The sequence below is a fragment of the Ursus americanus genome, chromosome 7, assembly GCF_024610735.1.
Source record: "Ursus americanus isolate L20-20 chromosome 7, mUrsAme1.1.p, whole genome shotgun sequence".
Lineage (NCBI taxonomy): Eukaryota > Metazoa > Chordata > Mammalia > Carnivora > Ursidae > Ursus > Ursus americanus.
Genome location: NC_142133.1, coordinates 11613835 through 11626623, shown reverse-complemented (window position 1 = coordinate 11626623; position 12789 = coordinate 11613835). Strand labels below are relative to the sequence as shown.

The following is a 12789-nucleotide window of genomic DNA, read 5'->3' as shown; positions in this document are numbered from 1 at the left end:
CTGGATAAGCAATCTTCAATGGAGGAGGATGAGCATATTAATCAAGGTTCTTCAGAGAGACAGAACCAGCAGGGTGTGTGTGTGTGTGTGTGTGTGCATGTATGTGTATACAGAGAGAGAGAGGTTGAGACAGAGATTGAGGTATTTAAGGAATTGGCTCACGTGAGTGTGGAAGCTACCAAGTCCAAACTCTGCAAGACAGACCAACCCACCTTCATGAGCTGGTGTTGCATTTCAGATCCCAAGGCAGTCTGCTATCGGAATTCCCTCTTGCTCAGGGGACTTCAGTCTTTTTCTTATTGAAGGCCTTCAACTGAATGGAGGAGGCCCTCTCATGATATGGAGAGTCATCTGTTTTACCCAAAGTCTACTGATTTATATGGTAATCTCACCTAAAAATACCTTCACAGAAATACCTAGAATAATCTTTGACCAAATATCTGGCTACTGTGACCCAGCCAAGTTCACACATTAGATTAACTATTGCCATGGGGAGGGCAGTTATGGTGATAGGTCCTTGATGACCATGAGCCACCAGGGAATGAGACCTTGAGGGTAGGAGTGGGCACAGGTAAACAGTGCCCAATTTATCTTTTGGCTGTGGCTCTGGCTATAGCAGTGATGTTTCAAAAGTATTGGCCAGTAGGTCTTGCTCATTAAAACATGTTTTGAGATCGACAAGTAGGATGGAGACAACCAGGCACATTAATTCTGTGGCATAGAGGTGATCTGCTATGTGCTTCTCCTGAGAGTAACTGAGAGAAAATCTTTAGCAATCTCTCACATGGTATAGGATGAGCTGTGAGCTCTCATCTCTGTCATAAATGAAAGTATTATACTAGGCTCTGTGGGTGAGGATTTATGTAACACTTTTAATTAAGATAACTGCAGGGGAATGGAAAGAACTCTTTAGTAAGTGACTCTAATGAGTGAATAACTTCCTTCCCCTCCCCACCTGAGGAAGATGAGTTTCAGCCACTAATTGGTGTAATTAGCACTGAAAGTGGGAGATTTCCCCCTTTCTGTCCTTTCTTCAGCTTTGGATCACCTAGGCTCTTTGTTTTTGCATGCTTGGCTGCCCCTTCTTTCCTTTATGAAGTTCAAGATGCCTTGGGGTGTTCCTTGAGTCCCCTTTTCAGAGAATAATTCGGAGCCTCAATCATGTCCTCAGGGTGACTGTACTGCCTGGTCCTGGGTGAAGCTAAGAGTCAAAAGTTAGTCTCTGGTTCTTTAAAATCCCTTGTTAGAATTGGTTTGATGTGTTTTTAGGAAGTCCTTTGGTGGTAAGCTTGAATTTATCATTGAGAAAAGGCTCTTGTCTTTTTAAAAGAGGGCAACCCCGAAACAGAGCAGAAACATATGCTAATTTGTGTGTTGCTATGGACATAATTGAATGAAAATTTTATTTCCTACTATACCTGTTAATCAGAGAGAAGGGAGGGGAATAAAGTAGGAAGAAAGAGGAGAAAAAGGCTTAGAATGTAATTAACAATAATTGAGGAAAAATAGTCACTCAAAGGGTTTTTCCAAGGAGGCTGATCCTACGGACAAAAATGGCTCTGTTCTCTTTGCTGTTTCCCTGTGATGCAGGAGAACATGGAGGAGAAACCTCAGGGATCAGAAGCTCTGGGGAGCCTCTGATTTGAGCTCCCTGTACAGGGTAAGAAGAGGCTTTGTGAATCACATAGAAACCAACTGCTGGTAACTGGAGACAGTGCACAAAGGGGCTTTTGATGCCAGACTGGTTTAAAGTTCAAAAGCCAAAACCAGGCTTCTTTCAGAAGTCCTAGCTCTAGTAGGTTTAAGTGCATTATTTAAAAGGTGTTCTATTAAAATCTGAGGACATGGCTCACATGTAGCATTACTTGGCAGATCCTTTATATACTACTGAGAAATAGTTGACTCTAAAGTATTTTATTCCTTCAAATCCTCTTCTGATTTTATATCCCCTTAAATATAATAATGGATAAGTATGGGTAGTGTTTTTATTTCTCTAATATTGAGAGCTCCTTTTTTATTAAAAGTATAATTGAATTTGAATCTGTATCTGGTAGAAGCATAACTGATGGGATCACCAAATCATAATTTAGAATTCTCTTTCCATATTGTTGTAGTTGCAAAGCTTGGTTGCACAGTATAATCACCCAGGGGAGCTTTGAAAAATCTCAATATCCAGACCATTTTAAAAAAATGGGTAGGGCCCAGGCATCAGTATTTTTAAAAACTCAGAGAATTCCAGTGTCCAGGGTTGCTTTGTAGGGCTGGTAGACCTGATCTGCAGTAGTACATGTTATAAAAAAAAAAAAAAAAAAAACAACCACCCACCTCTCTGCCCAGCACCCCCTGCTGGTCCTCCTGGAGCTCTGCTGGTCTCGATGGAACTAAGAGCTCAGGGTCCTTTCTGCCTTCCCTCCAGCGGCATTCAGATAAATGTTTGCCAGTCCACTTACTAGAATAAAAAAAGCTCTGATTTCCAGATTCTGTAAATACTCCCAGCATGATCAATTTTACCCTACCAATGTGGTACCAGGGAGCATGGGGTTGGGAGAAAAGGTATACAGTTAGCTCCCATTGGCCAGTGCAAGCCCGCTCCAGACACCAGTGCCTCCTCAGCTTCAGATTTGCTCAGCCCCTCCTCTGTTCTCACCCCCAGATACTCCTGTCTTCTTTAGGTAGCACTAGTGGTTTGAGCCACGTAGATGAATACTTTTCTGTTGTATGGTGTTCTGCTCAGCTAACATAGCATCTCCCCCCACTTAGAGATAACCTTTGGAAAATGCCAAGGACAGGTGTCAAAGGCTGGGAATATTTGGGCAGTTAGCATTCTGGGTTGTACTTTAACCTGTGAGCCTGTCTAAGGTGAGTTATAGATACAGCTCTAGGTGCTTGAGCTGACTAGAGGAGGTTTCTGAGCCTGCTGAGTTGAGGGCCAGGCTCTGAATCAATCAATTCACCAAAGCTAACAGCGGAGCTCCTGGGAGGCAGCCTGCCAGCCTTCTCTGGTTGACTGACTTCTACCTCAACAGAAGTTACATGCCCCTAATTCTCGTCCCCACTCACCTCAAAGCACTTCACATGACTTTTCTCATTGAATCACTTCCACACACGTAGGAAGGCCAAGCAGATGCTATCTTCGATCTGCAGGTAAAGAATTCTGCTGAAGGTCAGAGAGGTTAAGTGCTGTGACTCACCCAAGTTTGAGCAACTTAGCCAAGCCATAAGCGTTGGAGCCGTGACTTGAACCCAAAGCTTCTTACCCCAAGTTTAATGTTCTCCTGACACACGGCCTTGGTCTGTCAGCCATCTCCATGGACACATGGGGCAGGCAAATTAGGTAGAGAAGGAAGTGAGATGAAAAGCAGCAGATTCCAGCCTTCTAGTCTTGTGAACTAATTCTTTGCCAGTCCTTGTTTGGAAGGCATGCTTCCTGAAATGAATATAATCTGACAAAGAACATGTTCTAGCTTGGTAAATATTAAGTTGAGGGGGCAGTACAAATGGCTTATAGAATATGAACGGCACTGATGAACTGTAATTCCAAAAATAGAATCAGGAACATCCTCTGCGACAAACCCAGAGGACACCTGGGACTCCAAGAGGTGGCTTCAGAAATATGGCTTGAAAGCCCAGAAGCTGACCTTTTATGACGTCCTTGCTGACTGCTGCTTCCGCCATGCCGATGGAGTCATTGACGTGAAAGCCAAACCAGAGGATGAGTCCGTACAGACCAATGCGGTAAGTGAAGTGAACTCCTGGGCCAGGCTGTGGGCTTCCCTTGAGGTCTTGGGTGGGTAAGGCCTCTCTCAGATCAGAACCCAGGTTGAAAGGCATCATGGAGGGAAACCAGCTTGGGTTTCCCTGAAGGAAGATAGCCTGTGTTTCCCAACTTGCACTTCTCTGAATGGGACTTGTGGGAGTAGAGACCAAGTCTGGGAATGGTTTCTGAATATAAGTGGATTATACGATAATCATACATAAGCCAGGAGCTGGGTTTGTAGAAATTCAGGCATTATGAGTCTCAGAATTATTCAGCCTTTACAAAAGAGAAGCCCTTTGTTTCCCCATATTGAATGGAAGAGAGAAAGTGCTGGTGAAGATGCCCAAAGCAGGCATCTCTGTGGTCCTCTTATATGTCACTCTCTTAAAGATGCATTAGTCTAGTGACTACCAGCCAGCACCTAGGGGATTCCCAGTAAATATAAAATCAAATCCTCTGGGAAACAAACTGAGGACTTCAGAGGGGAGGGGGATGGGGGATTGGGCTATTGCATGGTGCACTGGGTGTTATACGCAAATAATGAATCATGGAACATTAAATCAAAAACTAAGGATATACTGTATGGTGACTAACATAACATAATAAAAAATTATTATAAAACAACAAACAAAAAACCCAAATCCTCTAAGGGATTATAGCACCAGAAGGGTGTATATTGAAAACTTTCGAAAGGTATATTTCAATTGTGTTAATGGGTCTGGAAGGAATACAGCTTCTCAAAGTGCCTGACTCTGGCTCACAAGTGAAGGGTAATGAATGAGTGGGTCCCAGACTTTAGCAGGGTTTGAGTCAGTGGGTTTGAGGTGGGGCCCAGATGATGCTGAAGCTGTTGGTCCAGAGGCCGTACTCTGAGAAACACTGATGTGTAGACGGTACTCAGAAGACTATCAAAAGTTTATTCTGTTCCATTGGTCTATGTGTCTGTTTTTGTGCCAGTACCATGCTGTCTTTGTAGTATAGCTTGAAATCCGGCAACGTGATGCCCCCAGCTTTGTTTTTCCTTTTCAACAATTCCTTGGCGATTCAGGGTCTTTTCTGGTTCCACACAAATTTAAGGGCTGTTTGTTCCAGTTCTTTGAAAAATGTCATTGGTATTTTGATCGGGATGGCATTGAAAGTGTAGATTGCTCTGGGTAGCATAGACATTTTAACTATGTTTATTCTTCCGATCCATGAGCATGGAATATTTTTCCATCTTTTTGTGTCTTCTTCAAAGTCTTTCAAGAGTGATTTGGTGTTTCTAGAATATAGATCCTTTATGAGAATTACGGAAAGACTAAAAAGTATCACAATATGAAACAAAATCAGGATAAAGTGAATATTCTAAATTTGAAAACTTGAAGGAAAGCTCTTTTAGAAGGTAATGAAGGCCCAGGCACACATTGTGAAGTGAAAACTGCAATGTGAACAACAGAGCAGATGTGCCAGTAAGGGCATCCCAGCAGACTACTGGAAAGGAAATCAAGTTCCTCCAATACACTGTCACTTAACGTGTTCTCCAAGGCTCCCATTCAGTGTCACCCCTGAGATGGCTGTCAGTCCTGCAGAGGTGAAACCCGTCTCTTTGCCACTCCTTAGGCTGGCTGACCACTGGGCTCAACAGGTCTTCCTGAGGAAGGGCTCTTTCCTTGGGGGCTCCATCAGCCACACTATGTGGTGTTTTAGCCCTCTTATTGCCATATGTTTACAACGAACTGCAAGGAGGAAAATGTAAAAATTGGATGAGAAAAATGCAGAATTGGGGCGCTTGGGTGGCTCAGTTGGTTAAGTGTCTGACTCTTGATTTCAACTCAGGTCATGATCTCTGGGTCGTGAGATTGAGCCCCACATTGGACTCCACTCAGTATAGAGCCTGCTTAAGATTCTCTCTCTCCCCCTTTTCCTCTGCCACGCACAGTCTCTCTCTCTCAGAAAAATTAATAAATAAAAAGAAAAGAAAAATGCAGAATTGACGGAAGACTTGTTTCCTGGCTTGTGTACCAGGATGCTGAGTAATTACCATGTTGCAGGGAAATCTCATTTGTGGGTTTCCTCCCCCAGCACAGTTTTCTGATTTTGTAGTCATTATTCAGTAATGTTATTAGTTCAGGAAATCGTATGTAACTAGATTTTCGTTTTTAAAATACATTAGGCCCTGAATATTTAAAAATATCAATCCCTGTCAATTTAAACATAGCTTACTGTGAGCTGGTGATGATGTGGTATGTTTAAGCCCATCTCTAAAACTGATTTCTCCTTACTCTTTCTTGACGATTTTGTTTTTTTTTTTTTTTTTTGAATTCTTTTTTTTTTTTTTTTTAATGATTTTTTATTGTATTATGTTAGTCACCATACAGTACATCCCCGGTTTCCGATGTAAGGCTCGATGATTCATTAGTTGTGTATAACACCCAGTGCACCATGCAATACGTGCCCTCCTTACTACCCATCACCGGTCTATCCCATTCCCCCACCCCCCTCCCCTCTGAAGTCCTCAGTTTGTTTCTCATAGTCCATAGTCTCTCATGTTTCATTCCCCCTTCTGATTACCCCCCCTTTCTTTATCCCTTTCTTCCCCTACTGATCATCCTAGTTCTTATGTTCCATAGATGAGAGAAATCATATGATAGTTGTCTTTCTCTGCTTGACTTATTTCACTTAGCATTATCTCCTCCAGTGCTGTCCATGTTGTAGCAAATGTTGAGAACTCGTTCTTTCTGATAGCTGAGTAATATTCCATTGTATATATGGACCACAACTTCTTAATCCAGTCATCTGTAGAAGGGCATCTCGGCTCCTTCCACAATTTAGCTATTGTGGACATTGCTGCTATGAACATTGGGGTGCATATGGCCCTTCTCTTCACTACGTCTTGACGATTTTGAATGAAATCTTACAGGGACAGTTTGAAGAGTCTGGCTTCTAAATGGGGAATTTTATCAATTTTCTTGTGCTAAAAATAATATAGAAGTTGAGAAGTGTACAGTACAGCTATCTTCACTCACAGATATTGATAAAAAAGGGACTATTTTCAGTATTTGGGGCTACATATCTGAAACTGGATTTACACCTAAATTTGTGATGCGTGTGAGGTAGGGAGTAACTGAAGCTGTGAAATAAGTTGATTATTTAGGGTTCCCCCAAATTCCCACTGGGCAGGACCCCCTAAACTTTGAACTATAAAAACTGGTTTGTAGGGATGGATCCAGGAAACGTGTTTACACTGAGAAATAAGTGACCAAAAAGTCCTTGCTGTGTGGTGTTTCTAAGATGGATGAGCAGGTATGAGGAAGAAACAAAAATGCATTTCCAGGTAAAGGGTTTCAGGCAAAGTCTAGCAACCTAATATTTGGGGCACCCCTTAAGTCACATTGCATTCATAGGTGCTTATGCTGCTTGTGCACAAAGCCAGCCTTGATGTTCACAGACCCACTCCAGTCTCACCATTTTATTCCTCTAACTAGGTGTCAGGCTGTGTGGTCTGGATTTGGAGTAAGAAGACCCGCGTGCAAATGCTACTTCTCCAGTTACTAATTAGGAGATGCTGAGCAAATAATTTAACTGTTTGAGTCTTACCTTCCACATCGATAAAATGAGTGGTGTAAAGTCCAAATTAAAAAAATGCATGTCTGAGCACAGTGCCTGGCACTTAGGCAATGCCCAGTAGATGGTACCTTCCTTCCTTCTTTTTTTTTTTTAATTGCGAACGTTGTCAATCAGAAATGAGCATTTATGGAATGCCTGTGTGTTTTACACATAAGGTGAATATTTGTGCACTCATAGCATACACAAGAAGACAAAGTCGCAGGGCCTCTGAGAGGTTGGCCATGAGACGGCAGGGTTTCAACTTCTATCTGCTGGGCCCTCACACTGCGCTTTTCCCATTCTGACACTCTGCTGTCTGACACCTGCATTCGTGTAACATATGGTCTGGTGAGTTTCCATCTGGAAGCACATAAGGCACAGCTGGAAAAGGCCATGTGACAGGCTGGAGAATGGGGAGAACTCTTGTGTAGCAAGAACATGGTGAGAACAAGAGAGGACATCTTTCTCCTTCCATCCTTGTGTTGTGCCTGAGATGTGATTCCCCCGGTGCCTGTCTTGGGAACATCAGGACTAATCTCATGCCCTGCAACCCTGTTCACATCAATCAGCACCAGACCTCCCAGTTCTCATCCCTGTGTGGCTCTGACATCCCTTTTCTGAGCCTCCTCCATTCCTCCTTGCCTCCTAAATTCCCTCCACTGTGCCCTCTGGCACTAGAAGTTGTCAGTACCCCTACTACCGCAAGGGCCCTGCAGTGTTCCATTCGCCTGCTTGTCTGGATTCTCTCTTGAGGACCCTGGTTTCTCTCTCATTCACCTTGGACCTTGCAGGGGGGAGAGGTGAGTGGTAGCCTCATTCCTCATTGCTGTTTCTTGATCATTCTCCCTCCTTCTTCCCATGTCATCAGAATGTACCACCCACGGCACCACCTGTAGCTGACATCTTCTGAGCCCCAGGTCATCCCCATCAGTAATTGAAGATTATAGCTTCTGGCATGCTGTCACTGGCTCCAGCCATTTTTAATGTCAATCCCATGAAAATGACCCTCCCCACAACCCGAACTTTCATTTCTCTGACCTCCTCTTCTCCAGAGACTTCCTCCTATGCCCCCTCTCTACCACCCTTGCCACAGGCATCCCCTGATCTTGTCATTACAAATAACGCTGCCATCATAACCACATAATCAATTCCAAACGTCCCACTTCCGACCTCTTTTTTTAAGGTCATTTCCTCTACACCCTAATTCCAATCTTTCAACCCCACTGGGATTATACATTTTGTTGTTTCTGCTCCCTGTTCTCTATCCTTTTGTCCCTGTCATACATGTTCAACTACTTTCCCTCTCTTACATTATTGTGCTCATTTGTGAAACCCCAATCCTGGTTAAATTCAGCTGTCAGCCTTTTCTGCCTTATAGCTGTGCAGATGACTGCATCAGAAGAAATCGGAGAAAAGCACAGCTGCAGTGCCTGGCTTCCCTTTAAATTCCTAACCTCTAACTTCACGCGGATCTCTTGTGCTGCCACCAGTCCTCCTGTGCTTTTCCAATCCACTTAGTTGCTCATTCTCCAAGATGTCTATTCTTTTCTCCTCAGACTTCAAATATCTTCTCCTCTTTGCTCACTCTCAGCAAGTGACCTTTGCTTCCCATTTCGTTGAACATTGCAGTGAACATCCATGAACACCCACCTCATATCTACAAATCCCCCAGCATTTGCACCTATATGTTCTACCCTTATTTCTTCTAGGATGGCTGAATTGTCCCCACTTTTGTCTAAGACCAACCCCTCAATGTGTGCACTGATCCTTATTCCGTATCCACTCATTCTCCCCCTTTCTATATCATCAATATTGTTCTCATTTCTGGATCTTTCCCACCAGCACACAAACATGGTGTTCTTCCTCACATCTTAAAAATACAGTTTTTTGGTGCACCTGGGTGGCTTAGTTGGTTAAGCATCCAACTCTTAATTTCAGCTGAAGTCATGATCTTGGGGTCATGAGCTGGAGCCCTGGGTATGGAGCCTGCTTGAGATTTTTCACTCCCTTTCTCCCTCTACCCCTCCCCTGCTCCCCACTTGCACTTTCTCTCTCTATAAAAACAGTTTTTGACCCCCATATTTACCTCTGGTTCTACCTCATTTGCCTCATTCCTCTGCTCTTCATTAGAATTCAACTCCTCAAGAGTTCCATACGTTCCCTTTCTCCAGTCTTGCAGTTTTCCCATGCCTTCATGAATGCACTCCAATTGGGCAAGGCCCCCTCTCCACCAAAACCCACTCTTTCCAGGGATACCTGAATTGCTAAAGCCAGCCGTCAGTTCTCAGTCTTGCTCTTACTTGACCTACTGTCAACATCTGATATCGTTGGTTACTTCCTTGAACTTCTTTTGCTTGCAGAGAACATACTGTCCTGTTTTCCAACCACCGACTGTTTATTGTCAGTGTTCTTTGTTTCTTCTTTCCCAGGTTCCCAGCCTCTAAATGCTGAAGGGCCTCAAGGTGCAGTCCTCAGACCTCTTCTCTCTGTGACCATTCTTTACATGATCTCATCCAGTCCTATGGCTTTTAATACTGTGTGCATGCTGGTGACTTCCACATTTGAATCTCCAGCCCTGAGTCCTTCCCTCAACTCCACCTAACTACTTGCCATGTCACTGGGATGTCTGATAGGCACCTTGAACCTACCACACCAGTCAGGTCCAGATCTTCCCCTTCAAGGCTACTCTTCCATAATCTTCCTCCCATCAATTCATTGCAACTCCATTTTTATAGTTCTCTGGGCTGAAAACCGTAGAGTCATTCCTTAAGTCCTCTCCTTTCTCTCATACCCACATCTGACCTCTCATTAAATGCTGTTAGTTCTATCTTCATAATGTCTATAATTCAGAATCTGGCCACTTCTCACCACTCTCGAACTACCCCTTGTCCATGCCACCTAACAGATCTCCTGACTCCCTGCTTCTGCCCTTGACTCTCTACAGTCTATTCTCAACAGAGTAACCACAATATCCTTTACTAATTTATTTATTTTTTAAGTCAGCTCCATGTCTAGCATGGAGCCCAATGCAGGGCTTGAACTCGCGACCCTGAGATCAAGACCTGAGCTAAAATTGAAAGTTGGACACTTAGACAGTTGAGCCACTCAAGCGTCCTACCACAGTATTCTTTGAAATGATATTTTTATAATTAAGTTTTAAAATAAAAAATAAAACTTAAAACTATAAATCATGTCAGTTGTCTAAGAGAGTAGAACTTAAAATAGATAGATCATCCTAAGAAAAAAATTCGCAACTGTGTGGTGGTGTTACCTAAATTTATTGTGGTAATCATTTTGTCCTATATGCATATGTCAAATCATATTGTATATATAATATAATCTTATATGCCACTCATATCTTAATTTTAAAAAATGTGTCACTTCTCATGTTAAAGCCCTTAGGTAGTTCCTTTTTCACTCAGAGGAGAAGCCAGAGTCCCTTCCATCAGCTAGTAGACTTTATGGAGTCTGCTTCTGGCCCTCCTCCTCATATTGCTCTAGCTTCATCTTACTCCTTCCCCAGCTCACTCTGGTTCGACTATACCAACCTTCCTAAAATTCTACAATATGCTAGGCAGACTTACTCTTACCCCAGGGCTTTTGCACTTGCTGTGTCCTCAGACTTCCCCCCCCCCCAGACCTCCATATGGCTACACTCCTTGTTTCTGCTGGTCTCATATTTATTCTTCTCTTTAGGGCTTTGTTTTTTCAGGTTTTAACTTCTTCCTTCTCCTGTCCCCTGTTCTCTATTTTCTTCTGTAGCATTTGTCATCATTTGACCTTCTGTGTAATTGTTTATTATCTAGCTCTTCCCCTGTAATGTGAGCTCCACAAAGGCAGGAATTTGGTCTTTGCTTATGGATTGTATTGCTGCTGCCTACAGAGTTGTATTGCTGGTGGCTTTTTGTCCTGCTTGATAAACTCATAAATTGGTTGGGTGAGCTCTATGTGGGAAGCCATTGTCCTCAGACCAGTTTTGTATGTACCAGTAGAGGGCGCGAGGTGTGGAATGGGGGTTCTTGGCTATTTTTTTTCATTTGGAGCTGGGAGTAACAATGGAAAGATGTTTTATGTGAATCTCAAGTCCCACCTCCTCTAGATAGTCTTCCTGGCCCTCTAATCCATGAGGATGCTTTCTTCTTTGCCAGATTGCCCAGTTATTATTGTCTCAACCCAGCCTTACTAACTGTGTGAGTGTGTGTGTGCACGCGTGCACACGCGTGTGCATGTGTGTGTTTCCCTGCTGGAAACATCTTCTCTGGGGCGCAGATGGGATTGCACATGTCTTTCTGACCATCGTGCATGACACCTGGCACAGGGCTCTACATAGAGCAGGCCCCAGTACATGTTTTGTTGAACCAACAGTTGAATGATTTTACCATGGGAATGAGTGCTAAGAGCTGTATAAATAAGGCAGAGATGGGATACCATCTGGAGATGACCTTGAATGGTCTGAGTGGCTTCTGTCCTTTGTCTTTTCCTTAGGAGACCAACAAGAAGACAGTCCATGCAAAATACTGCAGTAGATTTGTCCATGCTCCCTGGAAGGATGGGAGCTTAGTCCACGTCTGCATTACCAAGGAGAAGTGTACATGGTACAGTGAGAGAATCCACACAGTCCTTGCCCAGATTCAGAGGAGGTTGGTATATTTGCAGAAGGGTATAAGTAGTTTAATCTCTCTTGAAATTCAAATCTACTTGACCTCTTCGTAAAAGCTTAACTGTGAGAAACAGTCAATTAACACTGCTAAGTCAGGGTTGCCATCTGATTGATCGCTTGCTGGTGGCCTTGTTGTTAACAATAAAGGGGGATATTTGGATCCAATTCCAAGCTGCCTTGATGCCAGTGCAGACTCTTAAAAACAGCAAGCAAAGGTGGTTATGTTGGTTGCATATCACCATAGGAGGCTAAGGAATTCTTCAGCTCATGTCTTGCATTTTTTGTGGGCCATAGATATACTGCAGGTTGTATTACCCCTGTTCTCTGGACTCTTTCAAGGCAAGTTTTAACAATGTTGTGAAGTATTTGAATACAATGGGATAATATATATGCAGCTAAAAAGAACTTCACAGATCCCTCTCAACCCTGCTGGTTCTTCAAGTCTTCCAGCGCTAATGCAGCTGATGTACTAATGCTGTGACCTCAGCATCAGCCCCGTGGGGATGATCTACCCTAATGCTTTCACCTCCCTGATGGCAGAGGACAGCTTTAGACCACAAAGACCAAATCCATTTATGTGCATGGCTTCTGAGGTCAGGTAGAGCTGGATTCTAATACCAGCTCTTCCACTTGCTGTGTGACCCCGGGCAAGTTAGTTAATGTCTTTGTGCATCCTTTTCTTCATTTATAAAGTGGGAGTAATAATGCCATTTTTAAATATGCTCTATGGATTGGATTAGATACTAAATCTAATGAGTATAGGCCAACCTGAAGTAGCCAGGTGAAA

At 43.2% G+C, this 12789-nt stretch overlaps 1 protein-coding gene across 6 annotated transcripts in view; it reads left to right on the top strand.

Moving 5' to 3' along the window:
* Positions 1-12789, top strand: part of VWA3B (von Willebrand factor A domain containing 3B) — a 218793-nt gene that overhangs the window by 84525 nt on the left and 121479 nt on the right. For all 6 annotated transcript variants that reach the window (XR_015725134.1, XM_045771786.2, XM_045771785.2 and 3 more), the window contains exons 9-10: positions 3548-3735; positions 11828-11982. Coding sequence is in view for 5 of the 6 variants with exons in the window: in XM_045771786.2 (XP_045627742.2) it covers positions 3548-3735; positions 11828-11982 (343 nt within the window). In the remaining variant the exon portion in view is untranslated. The remainder of the gene's footprint in view (positions 1-3547; positions 3736-11827; positions 11983-12789) is intronic.